The sequence below is a fragment of the Notamacropus eugenii genome, chromosome 2 (assembly GCF_028372415.1).
Source record: "Notamacropus eugenii isolate mMacEug1 chromosome 2, mMacEug1.pri_v2, whole genome shotgun sequence".
In the NCBI taxonomy this organism is placed as follows: domain Eukaryota; kingdom Metazoa; phylum Chordata; class Mammalia; order Diprotodontia; family Macropodidae; genus Notamacropus; species Notamacropus eugenii.
In genome coordinates, this window is record NC_092873.1 from 349,097,473 (window position 1) to 349,124,061 (window position 26,589).

The following is a 26,589-nucleotide window of genomic DNA, read 5'->3' on the forward strand; positions in this document are numbered from 1 at the left end:
CTGTGTGTTTTCAGTCACATGTGTACATGTTTTCTCCCCATTCTTTCAAGTCCAGTACTTTGCTCATGGGTGGTGGTTGTTTTTCTTCTCCAAAATACCTCAGATGGTTCTTTTGCTGATTTTCCGTAGCTTTCATTGACAATTAAACTCAGGTGCGTATTATTGGGGGCTTGCAGTTTGATAGTCCTCCTTTTGGGATTATATTACTGTTCCTTTTCCTTCTTCATTTTCTAGTGGGTGCAGAGTACTCTCATGTTATTTGAAGGTATTTTTCCTGTCTGCTTGCAGAATTTGTCATTTGAATTGTTAAGTTTAACAGTTGTGTCTGGGAATTTGAAATATAGGCTTTTTTTCTCCTGAAGGCAATAAGTGAATTCTTTTGATGGGTGTTTTGTTTTTTTATATTCAGAAGTCCTAAATACAGAACTGAACAATTTCTTGTGTTATATCCTTCATTATAATATTCAGGTTTTTTTATTTGTCGTGTTCTTCAGAGAAACTGTAATCATTAGGTTGTCTCTGCGTTTCTTTACTTCAAGGTCAATTGTTTTGTCTTAAAGACATCATATATTATTTTGATTTTGCTTTTTTTCCCCTCTAGTATTTTTGTATTCCAAATCTGTTACTTTCACTTAAACATCTTTAGAGATTCTTTATAGAGTGTAGTCAGTTTTTTTCTAATCTGCCCATTGAATTTTTCATTTCTGCATTGAAAGCTATAACTTCTGGCCAATATTCATTCCTAATTTCTTCTTTTACAGATTTCATTTCCTTTTTTTTTTAAACCATTGTGGAATTTCTTGTTCTGTGCTATTTTGTGTTTCCACAAGATTCTGTGTTTCATTAGCATTGGTTCACTTGGTAATATTGATTGAGAGGTTTGCAATAATCACTTTACATGTTTAGAACTCTTTCCTTCCAGTTTTAGGATCCTCTTTGTTGGTTTATCTGCTTGTGATCTGTTTTTTTAATGTTTTCCTTCTTGAAATCTTTGATGTTTTAGTATTATTTCCTCAAGTTCTCCTGTCAGTTACTTTCTGACTCATTTCCATTTGCTAGTAGATGTATCCCCAAGGCTGGGCTGCAAAGTTGCCTTGGCTTTTTCCTACCCTAACGTTCCCTGGTCTTGTCCTTGTTCTAAGTATTACCCCCTCGGGGAGCAAAATTGACACCAGCTGGATTTTAAGTTCCCTTTGGGCCTGGTGCAACACACTGGTCCCTAGCCCCATTTCTTCCCTTTCCCCTCATCTCTCCTTTCTTTCTTTGGCTATGCCAAATCAGTTTCTCCCACTTTTTATAGGTTTAGGGGAGAGGAGGAAAAGTGCTCTGGATAAAATCTTTGTAGCCTTAGGGTTCCTATTGTAGGGACCAACCCAGGGAGAAGGCAGAATCCTCTCCTCCCACCCTCTCAGCCTACAGTGTAGTGTACCTGATCAGAATCAGTGTCTACCACTCATACAGGATAAGGAGGTGGGGGCATATTTTGGCAAAGTCTCTCTGGTAGAAGTAAATTCCAATATGGGCCCCAGATACATGCCTGGTAGTTTGTGCATCCCTTCTGGGAGCATGGAGACAGGTGAAAGTGGGTTACTGAAGGAACACTCTAAAGATTGTTGGCCTATGCCATTCTGGATTTTGCCTTGTTGGGTCTCTCTTTTTTTGTCCTGTGGATTAAGTTGCAATTACTCTACACTGGTACATAATTGCTTTTTTTTGTATTCTGGGTCCCCTTATCTTGCCCATGTTGGAAGTGCAGAGATCATTTACAGATCCAGTCCCATTGCTGAAACAGCCCAGAGCTTTAACCTGCTCTGTTTCTGACCTGGGCTGCTTCATCCCTGCTTGGATAGCCTGGTGGCCCTCTGCTCCTCAGGGCTCACCACAGGGGTGAGAGACAGTGCATTCACCCTGTCAGCTTTTCTGCTGTCACTCAGAACTCCTGAGTTCAAATGAACAGTGTGACCAAGCCTCCCCAAGAATACTGCAGGTGTGTGCCACCGTGCCTGGCTCCGGGGTTTTGTGTTTTGAAAGTTAGGGACAATATTTAATCAGTTGTTTGTTGATTCCGTGACTCTTCTCTATTCAAGAAGCTTATACTGTGTGCGGGATCAACATGTACACAGATAAGTGTGTTTTCATAGATGTGTATACATTTGCACACGCATACAAAACACAAATACAAAAATGGGAGAGGGGCGTTAATAATTAGAGAAATGCATGTGAAACAATTCTGAAGTTATATCTCACACTGATCAGATTGTAAAAAATGACCAAAAAAGGAAATGACAGTTGTTGGAGGGACTGCCCTAAAACAGGCACATTACTGCATTGTTTTGGTAAAGATGTTAATTGGTGCGGCCATTTTGAAAAGTAACTTGGAACTGTAACTCAGGTCAATCAGTAAAAACTTACTGAGTGCCTGCTTTGTACCAGGCATGTGCTATATCTTGGGCATATAAAGAAAGGCAAAGACAGGGGCTCACCCCTCCAAAAAAAGGAGGGGCTTCCAGGAATCTCCCACAGTTTAACAGGGAAACAATGTGCAAATTCTTATGTACAATGTATATACAAGGAGAAATTAGAAATAATCAAAAGAGGGAAGGCATTAAAATTTATCACTTTCCTGGGAGGTGGGATTTTTAGCTGAGACTTGAAGAAAGTCAGGAAAGCCAAGAGGTGGAAATGAGAGAAGAGCATTCCAGAAATGGGGACGGCCGGGGAAGGTGCACACCCTTTGACTCAGTTATACTGTTGCTAAGCCATTACCCTGAAGAGGGGAAAGAAAGAGGAAAAGGACACATGTATACCAAAATAATCATAGCAGATAGTCTTTTGGTGGCAAAACCCAGAAATATAGGGGTGCCCATCTGTTTGAGAATCGCTACACAAATAAGTGATGACCAACATGAACCAGGGAGATCACTTACCAGTTTCTCTTTCGAGTTCAAGTGTTCGCCACACTCTCCACTGCTTCCTTCCTTCCTTATTGACTTCAATTCTGTGACCCATTTTTCTTTTTCATTTAATCTCTTTCCATCATCTTCGGTGACTTCAGCATCCCTCTTGACTCTTCTGATAGCCCAGCTTCACAGTTCCTTTAACTCCTCAGTTGTAGCCACCTTCCTCTCTAGGCTGCTGTAGTCACCTTTGTAGAGTCGTCATCCCTATCATCTTCCTTCTCTGGTGCTGCCCCTGGTGCTGGCTGCATATGTATGCCCTCCAAGTCTAACTGGATTCTCACTGCAGTTCAGCAATCCATGTTGATTTTTTTCATTGAATTTTCGTTGCATTTTTCTCAGCAGCTGTTCCAAAGCTGACCCTATTTAGGCTTCAGAGATTCAGGCCAACTAGCAGAAGTGCCTCCCTCAAAGCCTTTCTGTGGCCACATCCTCCTCACCACTTTAGAATTTCCTCATTCATCTTTCCCTTTATTTTTTCCCTCTCCCTGGAGATTGCATTCCCCTTCTCTCATCCTTTCCAAAGCTAGCATCGTAGATTCAGAGCTGGAATGGGCTGCAGCAATCTAATCCACCTCCCTCATTTTGCAGATGAGGAAACTGAAGTTCAGAGAGGTGAATTAGGTGACTTGCACAAGGTGATACAGATGTAAAGTACAAAGCTAGATTTTGAACCCAGGCCCTCTGGTTCCAAATCTAACAGTCTTTGCTGTAACAGATTCCTATCTTACACTAATCTGTCCATTCTCCATTAATTATTTGCTCTTTTGCTTCTTAAAACCTCTTCATTTTTTTTACTTCACTTTTGCCCATTAACATGCTCAGGGTTACATGATGTTTAAACAAATCCTCCCTCCCCCCCATTCTCTCTTTGAACTGTACTATCTTATTTCTGTCTCTCATTGCCTTTAAAAAGGGATATGTACTGTCTGCCTTCATTTCCTCACTGTTTCTTCATTCCTGTACCCCTTCTAATCTGACTCCTTCACGTCACTTTCCTAAATGATTTTTCTAGTGTTACCAATGACTTTCTGTTTATAAAATTCAGTGGTGTTTGTCTTCATTTTTTCAGGGAACTAGTTGCAGAATTTAATTATAGCTACTTAGTCTTCATTTTCCTTGAAGTCTTTTTAACACTGTTGGCCACCCTGCCCCCTTGAAAATAAATGGCCTTGCAGCTTTAGCTTCTGTGATGCTATGACCACTGCAAAAAATCCTTATCCTTTAGCTGTGTGAAACAACTGGAGATAATCTGAGTGTGAAATTCTTTGGGACAGACTTATAAGTACAAGAGGAGAGGTTAGAGAAAGGAAGATCACTGCGGTTTAGAAGAGCTGAAGAAGGCCATTGCAGAGGTACAATGGAAATAGGGATAAGTCTGAAATAAGGAGAATACAAGCTCCAAAGGGCATTCGTTGAGTCCAACTCCCACATTTTATAGATGAGGAAACTGAGGTATAGGTGAAGGGATTGGCCCAGGGTTATACAGGTGATTGTGTGGTGTGTGAGTCAGGATTTAGCCCATGTCTTTCTGATCTCAGGTCTAGTGCTCTACCCAGTGCACCATGTTACTGCTTTCAGAGTGTCTTGCAAGTCAGTAATACGTAAATTGTCACATAGTGAAGAAGTGTTGGAGCATTTGAACCCAATTCTTACTTGATCCCAAATTCAGTAAGCTATCCACTTATTCCATGTTATATTTGCTGATCTTGTTGTCATTGTAAGTATTTAGTTGGAATTAGTGCAAAAATGTAGTGGAAACATATTTCCTATAGTGACTGTCATGCAAAACATTTGTGAACTCAGAACAATAGAGAAAATTCATTGAACTTCCTTGAATTAAAAAAGCTCAATAGAAATGGTATGCCTGAAAATAAATAAATCGTCCATCAAAACAAGAAAAAAAGAGGGGAGGACATTCTAGGCAGGAGGAGGTCAGCAAAGGCATAAAGGCAGCAATAAATGGCTACGTGAACTGCATAAATGGGTCTGCCCAACTGAATGAAGAGCCTTGAAAACCAGACCAAGAAGTTTGGATTTGACAAGAAAGGCAATTGTATATTCTTAAGTAGGGAAGTGACATACTCCCAGTTTAGCAGTTATTTAGTCAACAGGTATAGCTAGGTGGCAAAGTGGGTAGAGCACCAGGCCTGGAATCAGGAAGACCTGAGGTCAGATGTGGCCTCAGACACTTATTAGCTGTGTGACTCTGGACAGGTCATTTAACCCTCTTAGCCTCACTTTTCTCATCTGTAAAATGAGCAAGAGAAAGAAATGGCAAATACTTGAGTGTCTGCCAAGAAAACCCCAAATAGAGTCACAGAGTCAAACATGACTGAACAACAGAAGTTATTAAGCACCTGCTACATTATGTAAGCCAGGCAGTCTTTGCTAGGGATGCAAAGATAAACATGAAACGAGCCCTGCCCTTGAGGAGCTTAGACGCTGTCAGGGCTACACTATCCTTACAAATACAGACAAAATAAATAACCAGGTAATGGGCTGGGGAACGCCACAGGCAGCTGAGAATTTGTGAAATGCAAGTAGGGAGAAAGATCTGTAGGTTAGCTAGGAGACTTATGTAAGCCTAGGCATGAAGTGAGATATGCTTGGACTGGCTTGTAGTATTTCTCTAACTCTGCTTTATTCATTTAACAAATATTTAGTGGCTTGTATTCAAGGCATGTGTATATATGTATGTATATTGCATCTATGCATATATAAATATGGACTCTGCCTTTTGGGGGTTTAGTTGAGAACATAAGATACATACTTACATTCTTTGAATGTATGCTTTCATCAGTGTGAGGCTTGGATCTGAGCTGAACCTTAAAGGATGCATGCCAGTTCCAGAAGGACAGAGCCTTCTAGGTAGGAAGGCTAGCATAAGCAAAGAATGGGGGCAAGAGCCCAGTAAATGGCTCAGTTGTTTTGTGGTAGAAAATTGTTCTGGAAGAGTACTTTGGGGGTACATTACAGAGGGTCTTGAATGCCAGCCTGAGAAGTTTAGGGTTTATCTACTGAGCAGTACTGAGTTATTTGGAGGCTTTTAAGCAGGAGACTTAGATTGAATTATAGAATTTTAGAGTTTCAAAGAGGTTTTAGGATCTTTGTTGTCTTTCATTTTTGAGTTAGGAAGGTCCCTTTACTCTCCTTCCACACAGATACAATCCACACTCATTTCTTCCTCCTTGACTTTCTTTGTTTATGCTAAAAGTAAATGTTTGAGGAAATTAACCCAGTGATTTTGTGTAGAACACATTTGAAGGGTGGAGGTGAGAGACAGGGAGGCTTCCAAGTAAGAGATTCTCCTTAGGTTCTGAACTAAAGTGATAGTAAGAATAGAAAAGCTGGAATGAGATGAAGTGGAAGAATTAGTGCTCACTCTGTGACTGACTAGATATGGGGGTTGAGGGAAAGGAAGGTCAAAAATGACCCCAAAATTTGGATCCTGGATGACTGGGGAAATGGAGCCATTAAAAATAATAGAAGAAGTCAGAGGGATGAGCTTTTTTGCAAGGAATGTGAGTTGAAGATCCTAAGAAACGGAGGGAAGAAGGAACAGTGTAAGCAGGGGCATAAAGGCATATTGGATGAGTATAGCATGTATGTGTGGACAGTAAGTAAGGAGATTAATAATAATGATGATAATAGCTAACATTTATGTATTTACTATGTGCCAGGCACTGTTCTCATTGCTTTAAAATTATTATCTCATTTGAGGCTCACAACAACTCTGGGAGGTAGGTGCTATTTTAAATAATAATTAATAAATTTACTGTAGATAAAATTAAAATACTCATTTTATAGATGAGGAAACTGATCTGATGAAACTGATGGGTGAAGTGACTTTTCTAGGATCATACAGCTAGTAAGTGTGTGAGGTCAGATTTGAACTCAAGTCTCCCTAACTCCAGACCTGGCACCCTGTCCACTGTAACACCTAGCAATCTGAGATGTGTTTAATGGGTGGAGAATGACAAAATTTGATGGTGGACAAGATTCAGGGAATAAGGGAGAGGGAAGAGTCAAAGATAATTAAGGGTTTTTTGTCTTGGACTGAGGGAAAATTGGTGCCAATTACAGGGGACCTATTTAGGAGCATGTGCAGAGGGAAAGAAGTGAGGTCATTTTGACATGACAAGGTTTGAGCAGGACATCTAAGTAGAGATAGTCTTGTACAACACTGAATATGTAGGACTGGAGTTAGAGACAGGAGTGCAGAATTGGTGATTTGGGAGTCATTTGAATAAAGGTAATCATTGAGGCCATGAAAAATAGATACACTCTGAGAGAGGGAATAAAAGGCAGACCCTCAGAAGATGGCACGGGAGGATGGGTGGAGTTGGAGAAGACAAAACAGTATCAGTCCTAGAGGTTGGAAAAGCTCTCCAAACCATAAAAAGTGCTTTGTCAAGGAAATGAAGGGACAACTGGAGGGTGTTAAGAAGTATTAATAGGTTCAGAGCGTCCAATTCAGCAGGAAGATCAAGAAGAATCAAAAGAGAAAAAACATCATTGGATTTGACAAGGAGGTCATAGGATTTAGAATGGGAGGGACCATCAAGAATATCTAGTTCCATTTTCTCATTTTTATAGAGGAGGACATGGAGGCCCAGAGAGGAGAAGGCATTTAACCTTCTTCCTAAGAAATAGGGTCTTCAAGTTTCTCACCTAGATGGCCTTGGGGAGAGGAGGAGTAGGGAGTAGGGATGGAAGGTATCTGGTCCCTATAGGAAGGAGACGTGAGCTCCAGATTGCACCACATTTAATTGACTCCATGGCAAAGAGAGGTCGGTTTTAGCAGAGTCATCATGGTGTAGTATGAAGAAGATTCCACCTTGAATCAGAAGGGACCTGGATTCAGATTATGATTCTGATGCTTATTACCCCTGCAACTTGGAATAAATCACTTGACCTCCCAGTGTCTCAATTTTGGGTAATGGTAAGCATCGAATGGGTGGCATAGTGGATAGAGCACCAGCCCTGGAGTCAGCAGGACCTAATTTTAAATCTGGCCTCAGATACTTAACTCTTACTAGCTGCCCCAGGGCAAGTGACTTAACCCTAATTCACATACACACACACACACACAGACACAGAATCAAATAAAATAATATACCTAATGTGCTTTGTAAATGTTAAAGGATTCTCTAAAAACCATCGTTATTCAAGTGGTGGATACAGAAGCCAGGGTTCTGGGGATCAAGAAGGGAAAGAGCTGCCATGGGAATTGCCCCTTCAAATCAGATATTTATCTAGTACTTACTGGGTATACCGCTCTAGGCTTATTTCTGTTTCTCTGTAAAGGAGAAAGATGGAAAACAATGTCTAACGAAGAGTTGATGTCCAGAATAAGTGAGGAGATGGTAAGACTACAATTAGCTGATTGTGATCCTTGCCAAGTGAATTAACTACATCCACACATCTTGAAACAGGTGGCCAGTGTGACTGCTGAGCTACTGTCAGAGATGTTTGAAAGCTCATGGAAAATGGGAGAAAACTCCTAACACTCAATGCTTCCTAACGGTCAGAATCAGGGAAAACCTATCTAACAATCTGCTTTTCAAAAGTAGAATGGGCTGCCTCAGGAAGTGAAGTTTCCTCTCCTTAGAGGTCTTCTCAAAGAGGCTGGATAACCATTGGCCAGGTATGTTATAGTAGGGAGACCTTTGGTTTATGGATTGAATTAGATAGCTGCTCAAATCAATTCTCAAAATTTTGTGATTTTGTTATTTTATGCTTAGTGTCAGGAGAGTGGAAGTGAAAGAGATAGCAGAGAAATTCCATGGGGAAATATTAAATAGAACCTAGGATTGGTGATGTCGTGATGCATTTGTGTTCAATTACTGTCCTAGTTTCATTGTGCTTTATGACTCCAATTTTTTTTGAAACTTTCTACATTGTCACCTCTTGTTGGAAGATAAGGGTCAAAATAGGATCATCATTTTGTCTTCTTGCTTTTGATGCTTCTCTGTTGCTTTGGGCTTCATGGAGAGATTGGATTTCCCTGCTGAGCAAGGAAATGTTTTTTTCTTCCACACGAATTATGTGTTATACAGTGTGTGAGAGTTTTTTCTGGTAAACTTGGATCTTCATAGCAATGCAAGGACTTTAAAAAAAAAAATTCCCAATGATCTTCTAAGGCAAAATGCCTTCCACATCCAGAGAAAGAACTATGGAATTCAGTTGCAGAATGTAGCAGATCATTTTTTTGTGTGTGTTTAATGTTTTGGTTTGTTATATGGTTTCTCCCATTTATTTTAGTTCTTCTGCACAGCATGATTATAATGAAAATGTATTCAATAGGAATGTATGTGGAGATCCTATATAGAATTGTATGCCGTCTCAGGGATGGAGAGGGATGGTGAGGGGTATGTAGGGGGGGAAAACCCTAAGTTTTATGGTAGTGATTGCAGAACACTAAAAATAAATAAAATTAACATATTAAAAAAGGAGAAAAATAATTCTGCGGTATTAGCATTCTTTTTTTTTTTTGATGTTAGAATTCTTATGGGATGCTTGTTTCCCTTCCCCAAGTTGGGTTTTAAATTTTTTTTTTGTATGAAAGAACATTACATTTTTTTCCAATTTGCTTAAATTTGCATCTCCATTATTTTTCATTGATTTCTTTCCGTTGTCTTTGCACATGGACCTATGATCTTTTTCTGGTAATATGGGTCAGAATCAATTTTTTAAATTGATTATGATTTTACATAGAATATAATAGACTAAGGATTTTTCCCTTTTATAAGATTAGGACATAGAAGAAGATTTTAGAAATTGTTCAGTCCAATCTCATTTTTATATGAGAATACTGAGACCCAGAGAGGTGATATGACTGGACTAGTGTCACACAGATAGTAAGATATCTGTGAGATTTAAATTCAGGTCCTTTGATTCCAAATTCAGTGTGCTGTCCACCACTCTATGTCATATCACAAAGCATTTTCCTCATGAGGACTCTGAGGAAACTGAGGTTAAGAGACTTACCACAGTCACATAATCAGTCCATTAAAAGTTATTTGCCAAGTGCTGTGCTGAGGATACAAAGAAAAGCAGAAATGGTTCCTTTCTTCAAGTAGATTATGTTCATTAATGCTGGAGACAACATGTAAATAATTGAGTACATATGAAATAATTAAATAATAGAAGGGAGGGCACTAATATCTGAGGGATCAGTAAAGACCTCCTGCATAAGGTGGTGCTTGAGCTGAGTCTTGAAAAAAGGCAGGAATTCTAAGAGATGGAGGCAAGTTAGGGAGAGCACTGTAGGCATGAGAGGTGACCAGCGTAATGGGAGTATAGAGATAAGATTGTTACCTGAGGTAAAACAACAGCTGTGGGTGCTTGGAGAGGGAGTACAATGTAAGAAGACTATAAGGATAGGACCAGGTTATGAAAAGCTTTGAATTCAGAACATAGAAGTTTATATTTGATCCTAGAGATAGTAGGAAGACACTGGAGTTTATTTACTGCATAGGTGAGTGATATGATCAGACCTACATTTAGGAAATTTTGATTTAAAAACTCTGATCAATGCAGTGACCACTCATGATTTCAGAGGATTGATAGATAATGAACCAAGCATGAACCGTGCTTCCTATCCTCCTGACTGAGACGTGATGGACTCAAGAGGCCGAAAGAGATAGGTGTTTTTGGATGTGGCCAGTGTGGTAAATTGTTTTACTTAACGATGCATTTTTGCTAGAAGAATTCTGTTTTATTATCTCTCCTCTCCCTCCAGTTTGGGCAAGGAAATAAATGCTTGTAAATTGAAAAACAAATTTAAATCTAAAAAAAATTTTAAAGAAAAACAATAGAAATGTGAATTGGCCCTGGCCATTATGGAAAGCAATTTGGAACCATGCTCAAAAAAATTACTTTGATGCACCAGTATTGCTATTAGGCCTGTATCCCCAAAGAGATCAAAGGAAGGGGGCGGAAAGACCTATGTATACAGAAATATTTATAGCAACTTTTTTTGTGATGGCAAAGAACTGGCACCCAAGAGAGAGAGTCCATCAGTTAGGGAATGGCTGAACAAAATGTGAATGTAATGGAGTGCTAATGAGTGATACCAAATAAATGGGTTAGAGAACAGAGAAACTTGGAAAAATGTCTATAAACTGATACAGAATGAGGTGAGCAGAACCAGAACAAATTGTGTAATAACACCATTGTAAAGACAAACAACTTTGAAATACTTAAGACGGTGACCAACCACAATTTCAGAGGACCAGGATGAAACATGCTAACTCTCTTCCTGACAGAGAAGCTGTGGAGTTAGGGTGCAGGATGAGATAAATCTCTTTGGACATGGCCAGTGCAGAAGTTTATTTTGCTTGACTATATGTATTGGTTACAAATATTTTGATTTTCCTAATTTTTTTTCAAGGTGGGGACATGGGAGAGAGGGAAAATAGATTTCTGTTCATTGAATGTATTAAAATAAAAAAGGAAATTACTTTGTTAGCTTTATAAAGGATAGATTGAAGTAGGGAGAGCCTTAAGGCAAGGAGACCATTTAGGAGGCTAGTAAATAATAAAAGTGAAGGTTGTGACTCTGTGTGACTGAAAGAATGGTGGTATCTTCAGTAATAATAGTGTAGGAGATCACAAAGCAGGTAGAGTTGAGAGTAAAGAAAATGAATTTTGTCTAAAACTGAACTTACTCTCTTTCACCTTACCACCCTCTCCCAAACTTCTTTCTGTCGAAAGCACCACAGTCTTTCCAGCATCTCCGACTTGTAATCTTGATGTTATCTTTAACTCCTTGCCTTTTTCTCATTCCAATTGCCAGATGTTGTAGTTTCGACCTTCACATCTCTCTCCCACCACCCCTTTTCTCCATTAACTCAGCTGCCACCTTAGTTCAGTTCCTGCCTAGATTATTGCATCCGCCTCCTAGCCTCAAGTCTCTCACCACATCAGTCCATCCATCCTACATGCTTCTGTCAAAGTAATTTTCCTTAAGCACTGACTGACCATGTCGTTCCCTTACTCAGCCAACTGCATTGACTTCCTATTGCCTCCAGAATCACCCACTCCACAATCCAAACTGTCCTCTCTTCTGTCTCCCATCTTATTGCTTTTCACTGGCCATTCCCCCCGATTTTGGAATACATTCCCTTCAGACCTCTTCCTCAGAGAGAATAGTTTCAGTTGGATGGTGAAGTCAGAAGACAGGTGAAAAGGGAAGGGAAAAAAACTAGCAAAATAGATCATGGAATAAGTGACAATTTTCCATTCCACTGCAAAGGAGAGGGAAGAGGGGTGATCTTAGTTATATGATTAGCATCCATGTAAAATTTATTGTAGAATATGGTGTAAGGTGATTTGTCTAAATTAATTTCAGCCAAATTGTTTTCCTGTTTCCTCAGAGGCTTATCAAACAGGAAGTTCTTTCCTTAAGTAATTTATGGTTTCATGTTTGTCAAATATTGGATTATGAGAATCAAAAATGATGAAACTAAATTTGTCTGGTGTGTTCCATTGATCTACTTCTCTATTTTTTAACTAATGCCAAATGGTTTTGATGACAGTGTTTTAAAACATAATTTTGACATCTGAGAGTGTTATTTCCTTTTGATTCCTACATTTTTCCACTATCTCCCTTAAATATTCTAATCTTTTGCTCTTCGAAATGAACTTTTATTTTCTTTGTCCAGTTCTATAAAATATCTCTTTGATAATTTGACTTGGTATAGCATTAAAACTATGACTTAGCTTTGGTCGTTTTTGTTATATTGGCAAGGACCAGCCATGAGTACTGACTATTCTTCTAGTAATTTAAGTTTTATTTCTTTAAGGAATACTTAAAAATAATAAATACTTACAAAAGTAAGTATGTGTTTTGGTTGATTGACTCATTTTTTATGCATTTTGCAGTTATTTTGAGGGTCATCTCTTTCTACGCTGCATTTTGGATTATTAAATAGAAATGTTAATTTTTTGTGGTTTTTATTTTGAGGTCTGCAACTTAGCTGAATCTCTGATTTGTTTTAATTTCCCCAGAATTTTCTGTGTAAATTATCTTGTCAGCAAAGAAGGATAGTTTTACCTCCTCTTTACTTATATTTATATCTTCGTTTGACTTCTCGCATTTCTAGAACAATATCAAATAATTATCAGGAAGAGAGGGCATGCTTGTGCTTCCAATGTTGTTCTACTGTATAGGATATTTGCTTTTGCTTTTAGATACATATGTTTTATGATTTAAAAAAAAAAGACCCTTCGATTCTTTTTCTTCGTAGGATCTTGGCATAAATGAGTTTTGTACTGTGTCAGAAGCTTTTTCTGCAATTCTTAAGATAGTCATGTGGCTTTAGATGTTTTTTGTTTTTAATATGATTAATTATATTGATTGTTTTCCTAATCTTGAACAATCCTTTTGCCCTTGGAATAAATCCAATTTGTTCATAATGAGTGATTTCTTGTACAATTAGCTGTAATATATTGGACAGGATTTTATTTAAAAATTGTGAGTCGTCATTAACTAATGATATTCATAGACAACTTTTTTGAGGAGTTTGACTGTGAAAGGGAGGAGGGATATAAGGAGATAGCTTTATGGAATGTTGGGATCAAGTGAAAGATTTATAAGGATAGGGGAGACCTGGGCATGTTTGTAGGAAGGGATAGAAAGAGATGATATTTGTATGATCTTTTGTAAGAAACTGGAGGGAGTGGGACCAATGGTACAGATAGAGGAGTTGACTGTGGCCAGGACTAAGTTCAGTCCTTTATGAGAGACTGTAGTAAAGGCTGAGATGCTGTCAATGGGAGATGCTGTTAAGGGGATTTGAAATGTAGAGAAAGGGAGCTACTTGACGTAACTATAGTTAGAGGAAGAATTCACATGACAGGCAAAAGACAGAGGTTATTATAAAAGACAATTTCAGTATTAGAATATTAAAACTTTTGCACAAATCAGTGCAACTAGAATAAGAAGAAAAGCAATGGTTTGGGCAAAAGTCTTTTCTACTATCAACTATCTCTGATAAGTGTCATATCCAAAATATATAGGGAATTAAACTCCTTCTACCAGTGTACATTCCCTACAATTTATAGTGTGGCAAAATCCATAGTGTTAGAGAGGCTAAAGAAAAATAGACTGTAAATTGATCTAACCATTCTAGGAAATAATTTGGAATTATGTGAGAAAAGTTATTACACTGTTCGTGCTGTTTGATCCCTTCATCTCATATCTGAACATACATACCCTGATGAAGTTGGTGACAGAAGGATCTCATGTATGCTGAAATATGCATAAAAACATTTTTGTAATAGTAGCAAAAATATGAGGGGAAAGTCTATGTGTATTGACTATAAAGTTCCTAAACAAATAGTAGTATATGGATATGATGGAATGTTATTGTGGGGTAAGGAATTGAGAGAATGGGAAAGACTTGGAAGAATGCAACAGAGTGAAGAAAGCAGAAGCAGGAAATAATATACGGCGATCACAGTAAAACAAATGACTTCAGCACTAAAAGACAATAGTATTCATGGCGCATGCAGTGACCAATGTTGTTTATAGGTGGTTGATGATGGAACGTGCTTCCTTTTCTCTGTAGAGAGGTTGAGGCCTACAAGTGGTAAGGCCTTTCTGCAGTAGCTTGACGTTATTGACAACTGTCCTATCTCAGCTCTCGTATCTATGAGTTTTTGTGGTTTTGCTCTCTTGGTGTTATTCCTTCCTATCCTGTTGAATCTCCTTTGCTGGAACAACATTCATGTCACATGTATTAATAGTGGGTTCCCCTTTTCCCCACAGTGTCTGTCCAAAAATCCTCTCTCTTCATTCAGTCTTGATGACCTCATCATTTAATCATTTTTGGATTTAATCATTTCTGTGTAAATGACTCTCAGATCTTATGTGTCTGTCCCTAGTCTCTCTCCCAAGCTCTAGTTCTGAATCACCAGCTGTTTATTGTACATTTTCAACTAGGTATCCCACAGACAACTCAAACTCAACATGTCTAAAACAGAATTCTTTTCCTTTACCTTTAACCCTACCCATCATCTGAATTTTCCTTTTACGATTGAGGGCATCACCTTCCAGTCATCCAAGTTGACAGCTTCTGAATCATCCCTGACTTCTCATTGTTATTCACCCAGTATGTCCATCAGTTGCCATATGTTATTATTTCTTACATCTCTTTTCTCATTTTCTCATTTCTTACAGCTCTTACATCTCTCATATCCATCCCCTTTTCTCCACCCTAATGGCCACAAAAATGATCTTCCTATGGTTTAGGTCTCACCATGTCACCCCCCTTCTCAAACTCCAGTGTTTCTCTGTTATCTCTAGGATCAAATTAGAAAACTGTTGATGTAAAGCTCTCCTCACCTGTCTGTCTCCTTTCCTTCCAGTCTTCTTACATATTACTCTACTCCCAGGCACACTTCATTCCAGCCATTCTGGCCCAATTCTATCCCGCTTCTCCATTCCTTGGCACCGCGTGACCCTCATAACTGGCATACTCTCCCTTCTCACCTTTATTTCTTAGAGTCGTCACCCTCCTTGAGGCAGTTCAGCTCTGATCGGGACCAAAACCAGCAACCCTCCCAGAGGGCCAGTGACAGAGTGTTCTTCCCACCCCTGACAGAGGCATGCATATTTGGACATGAACCATGTGGAAATTTGTTTGCCAGACAGTACATTTTTATTAAAAGGTTTATGTCATTTTTTTTCAACTGGGAAGGATACAAGGAGAGGGGAATTAGGGGACAGGTTCCCCCCAAATAAAAAAGGAACACTAAAGGGAATCAGACAGGTGAGACAGCTAAAAACGTGCTGAGTGTCATATTCCTTCAAAAGAAAAGCAAGTTTTACGTAAGATTCGTAGTTTCATGAACAATCTTACCCTTCTGTTCTACAGTGTACATGGAAATGTTCAGTTTATTTATTTGGTGTTTGTGAAGTTCAGAACCAATAAAATGCAGGGGGAAAGACTCAGTTCAAGTGCTTTCTCTAAGAGGCCTTTCTCAGTCCTTCTGTCTTGCCCCACCCCAGACCCCCAACTTCTCGTGCTTCCCATACAAGGTTAGCAGGTGCCTGCCTTGTCTGTGTCGTGTATATACCTACATATGTACATGTCATCCTCACTAGGTTGCAAGATTCTTGAGGACAGGTACTATTTGACTCTGTCTTTGTATCCCTAGCACTTAGCATAGTGCCTGGTACTTAGTGCGTGCTTAATGTTTGATGGCTTACTGGAATTAGTAGGATTTTTAAAAAATAATTTTTAAAGGAAAGGGTATTGCCATAGCTGAAATTTGGTAATTTGGTAGGGACCCTGTGTATTATAGGTGTCAGCATTTTTAGAGGGCTTTTTTTTAGAAACCTGCTATCTATCACATTTAAATAATTAAAATGGTTCTTCTCAGTGTGTGGTTTTATTAGAGGAAGGCTGGGAACCCTTGATGGGCGACTGTGCCTGGAAATGCAGGTTGAACTGACCCCATCGATAGAATTGGGGCCATGATGAAGCTGCTTGCTCCCATGATGGTTTGTTTGACTACAGCATTCTAATAACTCCAGTTTAACGAGCACTCAACTCCCCCTAGATGTTTAAGGGACTTAATTTCTCTTCAGTTTCTGTATAGTCATAGCTAAAGTCATAGATCCTTGGAGCAAGAAGTTACCTTAGAAATCATGTAGTCTAGCCCCAATTTTATTTGCAAACATAGAATCCTTGTGCCCATGGAGGAAGTGATTTGCCCAATATTCCACTAGTTAGTGGCAGCGCCAAGGACAGAGCCATGGTCTCTTGACTCTTTCAGTGAAATGTTACTGCCTCTCTCATATATGGAAAACATTGACAGTCATATACATTCAGATATGTAGTTGCCAAAACTTTCTTTCACATGTAGATGCCAGAACTTGGGAAGCTTTCTTCCACATTAGCCTCTTTATAGGCCTTTGGAAATCATTCAGAAGCCTTCCTGCTTTTTATTTCTTAACTTTGACAGTAAATTTTTGGGACTCTTTGCATTCTTTGCTCAGATCTCCAGCAGCCAATCATGGAATGATAGAGCTGGGAGGAGGGCCTCAGAGATCTTATAGCTCCGATGAGGAAATGAAGGCCTAGAGAAGTTAAGGGACTGGCTCAAGGTCTCTGATACAAACTCACTTGTTAACTTCTAGTTTTAAAGAGTCCAGGTTTGCTGATCTAGGTCAATGACCTTGCCTCAAGGTCTCATCTTTAATTTCTGAACCTGAACTTGAGATATCAAGTTTGCCCCCCCCCCCACCTTGGTATCTGAGCTTTCTTGGTTCCCTGGCTCAGAGATTGGTCATGCCACATCCTGAATGGCCTTTTCTGCTTCTGCCACTGTGCCTGGATGCCTTCTGTGACCTCCAGCCCCACCTTGCTCCCTAGATCAGTCAGAGGTTAACTTCTCTCTGTAGTGTAGTAGAGACCCCTTCCTTTGGTGCTGGTGAGGACAGCAGACCCTTTCTCAAAATAATACGTTAAAATGAATAAAACAAAGTACTTAGGATTGTAAGGGAAAGTGGCTATATTAAAACATAGTTATCGGGTTTTTTTAAAAGCCAAATTTTTTAAGACCCCAAATATTTAAAACCCAAATTTGGAGCCCCTGATCCAGACCACAGGGGTTTCTCAACCGTGCCTGGCAAATAGTAGATATTTAAAAACACTCACTGACTGAAGGATGAGAAGTAGTGCAGGGTACAAGTGACATGAGACACCCTCCTGTCTCAGTAAGCTAGGAGCCCCCTTAGCATGGGGAGGATGGAAGTAACACCCATGAAGGACTCACTGGTCAGGAAGGGGATGAGCAGGGGCAGGAGGAGCCAAATCCGCTGCCTTCAGCTGGGAAATGTTTCTGTGACAGAAAGAGCTAGGGGGCATCTTAGGTAAATAATTTGGCTACTCATCGTCAAACAGGACATGTTTGTTTATAACAGGTAGTGAAATTGTCCAAAAATGTAGAGAGAATAAAGATGTGTGAGGTCCCTTTGGTGACCTGATTTAAATGAACTGGGATTGCCTCTGCTTTGGCTTCCTATGGATGACAGAGTTTATCAGCTTCTGTTTCTCATAAATATTTCATCTTCTCGTCATATTTTCACAGATTGCTGTGTCAAAAGAGTATATAACTCACTGCTGTTTTGTTGGTCCTACCTCATATAGTTTTAAAAAGAGAGAGAAATGTAACATTCAAATTGTAATTCAGGGCCTTCATTGTCAGTGCTTTGTGTATAAAGGAAGTTTTGTTTCCTTGTGCCTTTTGAATATGACATTTTAGTAACTCATTGTCACCTATGGGAGGAGGCTTAAGATGCTGTCTTGTCTTTTTTTTTCCTTTCAGTGGGATTCTGGAAGAACTGCAAGCTAAACATCCATTCTTCAAGCATCTTCTGCATAACCAAAGTTCTGGCTAACAGGTAAAAATGTGTATTCAGATTTCCTTTGAGTGGGGTGCATAAAATGCCAGTAAGTGGAAGGAGCAGAAGTCCATTCACCCGTTTTCCAACAGCCAGTATAAAAATTTTAGAACAAAACTAGCCTTTGAGGAAAACACTCCTTTTTTTCCTCTTAAAATGCGGACCTAGTTTAGTCATTTCAAATGGGCCGTCTCATTCGCTAGACTTCATAGAGAAACTACAGTTTAAATATAATCATCTGCATGCAACCTCTGTCGTTCTATAAAATGGCCATAGAATTCTGTTGCTGAACTTACTCATTGCAGGCTTTAAACAAAATCAGGTTCCTAGATCTGCCGTATGAGGCAGGCTGGCCAGGGGCTGCAGAGGGAGTGAGTCTCTCCTTAGTTTCTTTCTGTCTTTAAATTTCAACTCTTGATTGTTGCTAATGATTTCCAGCTGTACCATTTCCTTAGTTCCCCTTAACACTTTGCTGCCTGGTCCCACATTTCAGCTGCTCCTGAAAGGACATATAGTTTGTTCATTTTTAATTGACCCTTACTGTGAAGTGATCCATGAAGTGACCTATTAAAAAATCTGTTGTCCTCTTTTAAGAACCCAGCTCCTTTGTATCTGTATTAGGTAGAAGTACCCATTGCAGTTAGACCATTAAACAGATGGTGTTAAGTTTGCAACATTTAATGAACAACAAAGATCTTTGTTTCACAGGTTGGCATAGCCAAAGAATTTATCATCTAGCAGTTACCTTATGGCTGTTGATGAATGTTGAAAAGATCTCAGTAGAACCTAGCAGATTCTAGATGCCTTTGAAATCCAAAATTTGAATAAAATATTGAAATGGGAATTCACTATATTCTTCTCTTTCCTGAGATTAGTCTGGTTTCATGCCATTCCTAATATTGTTTTCTGGAATCTGGGTAGACCAGAGCCAAAGAGTTGGAAGTCGGTTCAGGTCCAGCCTGACTCAGGAGTTTGGACTTGACTCCAAAGTAATTTCAAGACTAGGCAACACCTAGAACCATCCAAATGTAAACCCTCACAGTTGAACTCAATTAGATTGGCCAATGGGGGGTAAAGAGCAAAATACTATTTACACCATGTTTCACTTTAATATGTGTTTCTTGAGTTTAGATTAACTGATCCTGAATGAGGATGAGGGTAGTTCTTCTGTACTTCCCAGTAAGGTGAATTTCTTCAAGTTTTTAAACACTTTTAGATTTCACTATTGAGGTCATCTCCTTTGTGTGCAGGATAAGCCAATCCAGTCACCATGAGTTGGAGCTTCCTGACTCGACTATTAGAGGAGATCCACAACCATTCCACATTTGTGGGGAAGATTTGGCTCACCATATTGATAGTCTTCCGGATTGTACTCACTGCTGTGGGTGGGGAGTCCATCTACTATGACGAGCAAAGCAAGTTTGTCTGCAACACAGAACAGCCGGGTTGTGAGAACGTCTGCTATGATGCTTTTGCCCCTCTGTCCCATGTCCGCTTTTGGGTGTTCCAGATCATCCTTGTGGCCACCCCCTCAGTGATGTATCTGGGCTATGCCATTCACAAGATTGCCAAAATGGAGCATGGGGAAGCAGACAAGAAGGCAGCACGGAGCAAACCCTATGCAATGCGCTGGAAGCAGCACCGGGGCCTGGAAGAAACCGAGGAGGACCATGAGGAAGACCCCATGATGTACCCAGAGATGGAATTAGAAAGTGAAAAAGAGAACAAGGAACAGAGCCAGCCTAAACCCAAGCATGATGGCCGGCGGCGGATTCGGGAAGATGGACTCATGAAAATCTATGTGCTGCAGTTACTAGCAAGGACCTTATTTGAGGTGGGTTTCCTGGTGGGGCAGTATCTTCTGTATGGCTTCCAGGTCCGCCCATTTTATGTGTGCAGCAGAGTCCCATGCCCTCATAAAATAGACTGCTTCATTTCTAGGCCCACTGAAAAGACCATATTCCTGCTGATAATGTACGGTGTGACAGGCCTCTGTCTGATCCTCAACATTTGGGAAATGCTCCACTTGGGGTTTGGGACTATACGTGACTCACTAAATAGCAAAAGGAGAGAACTGGAAGATTCAGGTGCTTATAATTATCCTTTCACTTGGAATACTCCTTCTGCTCCACCTGGCTATAACATTGTGGTCAAACCTGATCAAATCCAGTACACTGAACTGTCCAATGCTAAGATTGCCTACAAACAGAACAAGGCCAACATTGCTCAGGAGCAGCAGTATGGGAGCAATGAGGAGAACCTCCCCGCAGACCTCGAGATGTTGCAGCGAGAAATCAAAGTGGCCCAGGAGCGCCTGGATCTTGCCATCCAGGCCTACAACCACCAGAACAGTCGCCATGGGCCCCGGGAAAAAAAGTCCAAAGCTGGCTCCAACAAAAGCAGTGCCAGTAGCAAATCTGGGGATGGGAAGAACTCTGTCTGGATTTAATCTTGGCCAGGCTCATAACTGGTGCTTCTCCTCATTTAGGGTAAGCAGCAAGCGGCGCACTGAATAATGACTTCCATCAAGTAAACATTTGGCTCTGGTTGTCTTCAGGGAGGTATAGTGTTGGCCAGTGATCTGAGCTCAGAGGACTTGGGGCCAGGAGGGGGAGACTGGGGAGTGGGAGAGAAGGGAAACAAAGCGTTCCCGGGCACATGTTCTCAGCAATAACACGGTTGCAGAACTTTACCCTTGTGTCTTCCAGATCTGGAAAAGAACAGATATATTTAAATCACTCTTGTTGAACAGTTTTTTATGTACAGTATTATGGTACATTTTTAGTATGCTAATTTTCTTTTGTATTTGTACATTTGAACTCTGCAGTTATACTTTTATATTAAAGGAAAAAAGCTGTAATAGATAACGCCTAGCATTTGGCTAGTGTTGTTATTACTTTGGTCAGCAGACTTTTGCCATGTGTTTAAAGTTATAATAGATGCAGTTTTTAATAAAAGTGCCTCATGCTGTAAGGAGGACTTCAGTTATAGAGGGAGGCCAAGAAGGAACCCTGAGTTTGCAGATATGAGAAGAAAACCCTGCAGTAATGTGGACTAAGTTCCTTCCCTCTTCCCCAAAAGAGACAAACTTCTATTGGTCTTAACCAGATAATCAAAACTGCCTCTTATACAGGTGTGCCCCATTTTAAACAAATAGGTGAAAAGCCTGAGTTACAAGAAATGAAGTAAAAAGTAGCGGGGGCAGGGAGTACTACACTCTATGAAAAGATTCAACAGAGTTAGTGAGCTTGGCTAATGCAGATAGCATGTCATCCAATTTCTTTTTAAAATCACCCAGCTTTTTTTTTATTTGCCCCGTATCTGTTGCACAAAGGGAGGCCTGCCTATATCTGGATAGTATGACTTCCCTGGGAGTGTCCACTTACTTTGTCAGAAAGCAAAGCCGCACCTGAAAAATGGGCTGTGGAAGCAGGGAGATGAAGTTATTCCTTGCCTGGATTGTCTTAAGTCTCCCTCCTGTAGCCTGACTGGTCTCTCATGAAGCCTGTAATAAACAGTTCCTTTTTTATATATTAGCAGGAAGTGTACAAACAGCTGTGCTTGTATGAATATTGCTTACAGCTACTCCGGCTGCAAAACACCAGAGCCTGGAATCCAAGGTCCATGGATTCTAACTAGCCATGCAACCCTGGCCAGGTAGGGAGAGTGATAGGCTAAGATGGCTTTTCTACCCAGAAAACTAATCTAGGCTGGTATTCTGGACATTTTGGCAGATATTTGGCATTTGTAAAAGCAAAAGGGAAGACTTTTCCTTGTTTGCAGCCTGTGGTACTGTTTTTTGGTAAGAGGAGGCTGTCCTATTTGTAAGGTACTGATAATTTATGTTCATTTTTAGCCTTTTGGGAGGGGTAATCTTAGCATTGGGTCATGTCAAAGTGTTGGCCTTCTGGTATTTTCACATTGTTTGTCTAAGGGCATATAACCTTTTTTTTTTTTAATTGCCTGGTAATGAAAGGAAAACAAAGGGACTTTTTCTCTAGTGGGTCATTTCCACAGAGATACCTATCTGGACCTCACCTAGAGGCCTGCTTATAGGCCACAAATTCTCCAAATCTCAGTTTCCTTATATGTAACTCCTAAGACCTGCCAGCTGCCTGTCATTCAGTGAAATCCTGGAAGCAAGCCCTCCTCTTTTTTTATGGGTTTTTGTTTCTTTCCATTGCAATCCAAAACATAACATGTGAATTACCTTCTAGTCATTCATGTTCACTTTTACAGTGCTTTTTTTTTTTCTGCCTAACAAAAAAGAGTGTCCTCTGGGTCCCCCAGGCATCTTAAATCAAAAATAAAACCAAGCAGGACAAAAGGAAAATATTCAGGAAATTTAATCCATATATACATCATGGATAAAAAACATAAACACACTTTCTTTAGGAGCAAAAGCTTAAGAAGGAAATTTATCTTCATTCACTTTAAGAAAATATGCAAGATTTGAGCTTCCCAAGTCTAGCCAGGCAAGGATTGCCTCTAATTAATTCAACTGTCACTAAGCTTGAGGCACGGTAGAGCTCCATGTAGCTCTCTTACTTGAAGGAGGAATTTTGGAAAAAGCCTAGAGAAGAGCGGGATGGCTTAGCCAGGGGAAAATATCAGTCAGGGGAGAAAGGGCCTCCCTTGTCAAGAGCCTGGGCAAAGACATTGGAAGCCTGAAGTATTCTTTATGCACCCATCCTGCCCCTGGCTCTTCTCTGTTTTTTGTTTTTTAAGAACTGTCCTCTATTTTGAATCTCCTCATGGGTGACTTTGTGGATGACTCTTAAACATCTTACATGGAAATAGCAGTTGTTTGAAAAACATCTACTCACTGTCTCTTCCCTCTGTGTAAGAGATGCGTTTCCTGATGCTTGGTGCCTATTTTCTCAGTAGGCTTTCTTTCAGCCTTTGCTTGTGTGAAGTGTCCAAATCATTTCAGCAATTCAGTGTTTCTAAGAGCCTACCTGTATGTCCTGGGCAGAGCCCCAGATACCTCAGATTTACAAGAAGATCACAGGATTTGCATCCCACTTAACCCACTAAACACTGGACCACCAATAATATTTCCCACCAAAAAAAAAAAATAGAATTAAGGCACTTCTTGCTCAGTCTGCTTGTTTACTTTAACATGGAGCCTGGTTGCAGTTTTTCTTAGCTTGTTCAAGATTCCAGACTTGCCCCTACTATTCAGACAGGCCATTCTGATTTATCATATTGCTGGAGAACTTCAGAATTTGACCTTTTCCAAAACTCCATCCTTCCGTGGGGTGCTTCTCTAATGGAAGGACGGACTGGTAGAGTGGAAGACTTGGATCTTTGAAGCATGGTTGCATTTATTCTAGTGCAGTGCTCACCTTATTTGGATGTCATTATAAATGTGATGTTGAGAAGAGGCTCACCAGAGAATCATTTAAAAAGCCTTTTTCTTGGGTGAGTCTTGAAGGAAAAAGGCTAACACAAGAAAAATCAGACATTTCCCATGAATTAAATGCTAATGCTTTTTATTCTATTTTATTTTATTGCCTTATGAGGTTTAAGAATCTTACCTGGTTCTACAGTTGTTCATCCAGCAACCGTAAGATCTTGGAAGTCAGTGTTTCCTTGACTATGGAATTACACTCAGTGACGAGAAAGGTGAAGACCTTTCTGAAGGTGTTTCTTGTAGTTGGAGTAGACAAAGAGATCAGTGACTATATTTTCCCGAAATCTTTGGATGTATTGAGTAAACTAGTTTTGTATTTCTCTGTTTCTCTTAACTGCTTCCACCATCTTTATGTGCTCCCCCTATGAAGGAGGAGGTAAAAGTGTGTGTGATTTGTTAGCTAGAGCCCCATCCTGAGACCCATAGCTCCAATTCCAACATCACGTTACTAGCCTTTTTCGTTTCTTCATGTTGTAACCTTGGGTACATCATTTTGTTTCTTTGTTCAAGCTCCTGAAGGAACGTTCTCTGTAAAATGGTCACAGTAACTGTTCTCTTGCCTACCTCACAGGGATGTTGTGAGGGGTGGCCTCAGTAGAGCTCCTGGAGAACTTAAAATGACAACAGGACACCAAGTGTTATTGTTACCACTATTTTGTCATCTGTCTGAGTCTAGAATTTGAAGTGCAAGACATGCATGCAGTTGAAAGAATTGGTTAATGATGACCAAGTGTCTCTCCAGCACCACAGGTGACAGGACTCAACAGCCTTTTACAAAGCCTGGGAAACCTTATTAACCCAAGAAAACCCAAGTTTTCTGAGGAAGGGTTTCACTTAAGCAGCACCGTTCTGCCTGAGAGCACCCATCAGGTGCTGAAATTTCCACCCTTTGTGCTCTCTACATTCTGAAGCACCCCTTTCTAAGAACAGCACCTACATAAGTAAGTGGCGGGGAGAGGGAAGGGACTATTGGCAGCTGACTTTCAATAAAAAACCAAGTATCTGAGACTTCACCTTCCCCTTTGGAAGGACTTTTGATAAGATTCTGTTTTACCTAATGATTTTCCCAGTGACAGAGGAAATTACCAGAGGGTAATGATTCAGGGCCCTTGGCAGCTGTGAGTGATAAATATGAAGCATTAGATATAGAGGGACTTTTCCTTCACCTGTCTGGTATCCCATGTACAGTTTGTGTCTACATGTATGCTCAGTTTAAATGACCCATGACCGTTTTGCCTTTAGGAAGCTGACCTTATATCTTGATGGAATCCTGACTCCTGTGGAATATGAGCTGAACTTGGCAGTATCTTTTATTTTACCCTTTTCTAATCATGTAATCCCATGAGAAAATTCTTCCCCTTCCAAAAAAAAAAAAAAATTGAGCCCTGATAGAAAGATGTAATGGAAACTGTACCATGCTGAAAGTTTGACAATCCCAGTTCATTCGTGCCAGTAATTTCTCTCAACTTACTGACCCTTTCAGATTTTGGAATCATCAAGCTGTGTGCTTGTCATTCATTCTGTCTGCACATCATGGAGACCTTAAAATGTAATTTACTGCTGCCCAGACATAGCTCTTTCTCCTTTGTTATGTTCAGTGGGTTTCATTCATGCACATTCCATGTTCACAGGTAATCACTCCTTGAAGAAGTAAAACCATATATAATTTTACAGAATAAAAGCAACCAAAGAAAAGCATTTTCAACTCCAGTCCAAAATCACTACAGAAATCAAAATAGGAGCTATGTTTTTTCAGGATGAGGCTGTTTGCTGTGGTTGAGCAGGGGCCATGGGCCATGTCTGCTTGTGTGCTTCCTAGAAGATTGGAAATCTTTTCCCCTATTGTACTCAATCGTGTTTTCTGTAACCAACCTTTCATGGAAGTCTCCACCTCAGGCACTAGTTATTTATAGTTGTACTTAGCAAATGAATATTGAACCAAATTAGCTGGGATTTCCAACTTTCTAGGGCAATTCAAACAGAAAACCCAATTAAGTTAACCAGTGACCTAATGTTATTTAGTGTACGAGAATTGGAAAGTGCATGAATAACTGGGGAACTCTCCATTCCAGTACCAAAGATCACACATTTCTGATTTTATTCTCTCTGTGGTTAATGTAAAGCTTTATGGCAGAAGCAAACCCTGTGTCCATGGATTTGTCTCCAGTAAGGTTTTGTTTTTTAAAGAATGTTTTGTCAGTTCCAAATACAGTTTAGAAGATTCATTTGTGGTCTGTGCATCTTTTTCCAAAGCTTGAAACCCATTAATAATTCAGCTGCCTGAAAATGTCGTGTTTCAGATTTTCCCCATTCTTTGTATAAAATAATGCCTCCAAGAACTTAATGGTTTTAGTAATAGCATTTGATACTGAATTCTCTTCTCCACTGTTCCCAGTAAGTTGATCTCAGTGGGAATGCTTGTCCAGAAAATCCCCTGCGGAAGTTGTTTCCTCAGAATACTGCTCTGCAGGCCCGTGTTCCCCTTTCTGAAGCGGTGTTGTGGATGGCCTGGCTAATGTGCTTGGGACGTTATGATTTAGGAAGTGATCTTACGTAGGAAGAAGGAATTTAAATGTAGAGGGTCAAGAATTTAGATCTTCCATATCACTTATCTCTTTCCTCAGTGGTTTAATTCTGGAGTAGCTGCCTCATGGAGGTTTGTGGATCAGGAGGTATGGTCAGCCACAAACTGTCCAGTTTGGAATGGTGCAGTTCCGTATTGCCAGTGGTGTTCTGACTCTTAACTCCAAGAAGAAGAGTAAAGGTTGTAGGGGGTGTGTTTTGGGGGTGGGGGG

The 26,589-nt window shown here is 40.0% G+C and overlaps 1 protein-coding gene across 6 annotated transcripts in view; it reads left to right on the forward strand.

Moving 5' to 3' along the window:
* Window positions 1–26,019, forward strand: part of GJC1 (gap junction protein gamma 1) — a 41,470-nt gene extending 15,451 nt beyond the window's left edge. For 5 of the 6 annotated variants that reach the window (XM_072646006.1, XM_072646001.1, XM_072646004.1 and 2 more), the window contains 2 exons: window positions 18,303–18,378; window positions 19,629–26,019. In XM_072646006.1, coding sequence (XP_072502107.1) covers window positions 19,649–20,827 — 1,179 coding nt within the window. In that variant the 5' untranslated portion in view covers window positions 18,303–18,378; window positions 19,629–19,648 and the 3' untranslated portion in view covers window positions 20,828–26,019. Of the gene's footprint in view, window positions 1–15,482; window positions 15,639–18,302; window positions 18,379–19,628 lie in introns of those variants that run through there. The other variant, XM_072646003.1, reaches the window with a different exon arrangement.
* The last annotated feature ends 570 nt before the right edge of the window (window positions 26,020–26,589 follow it).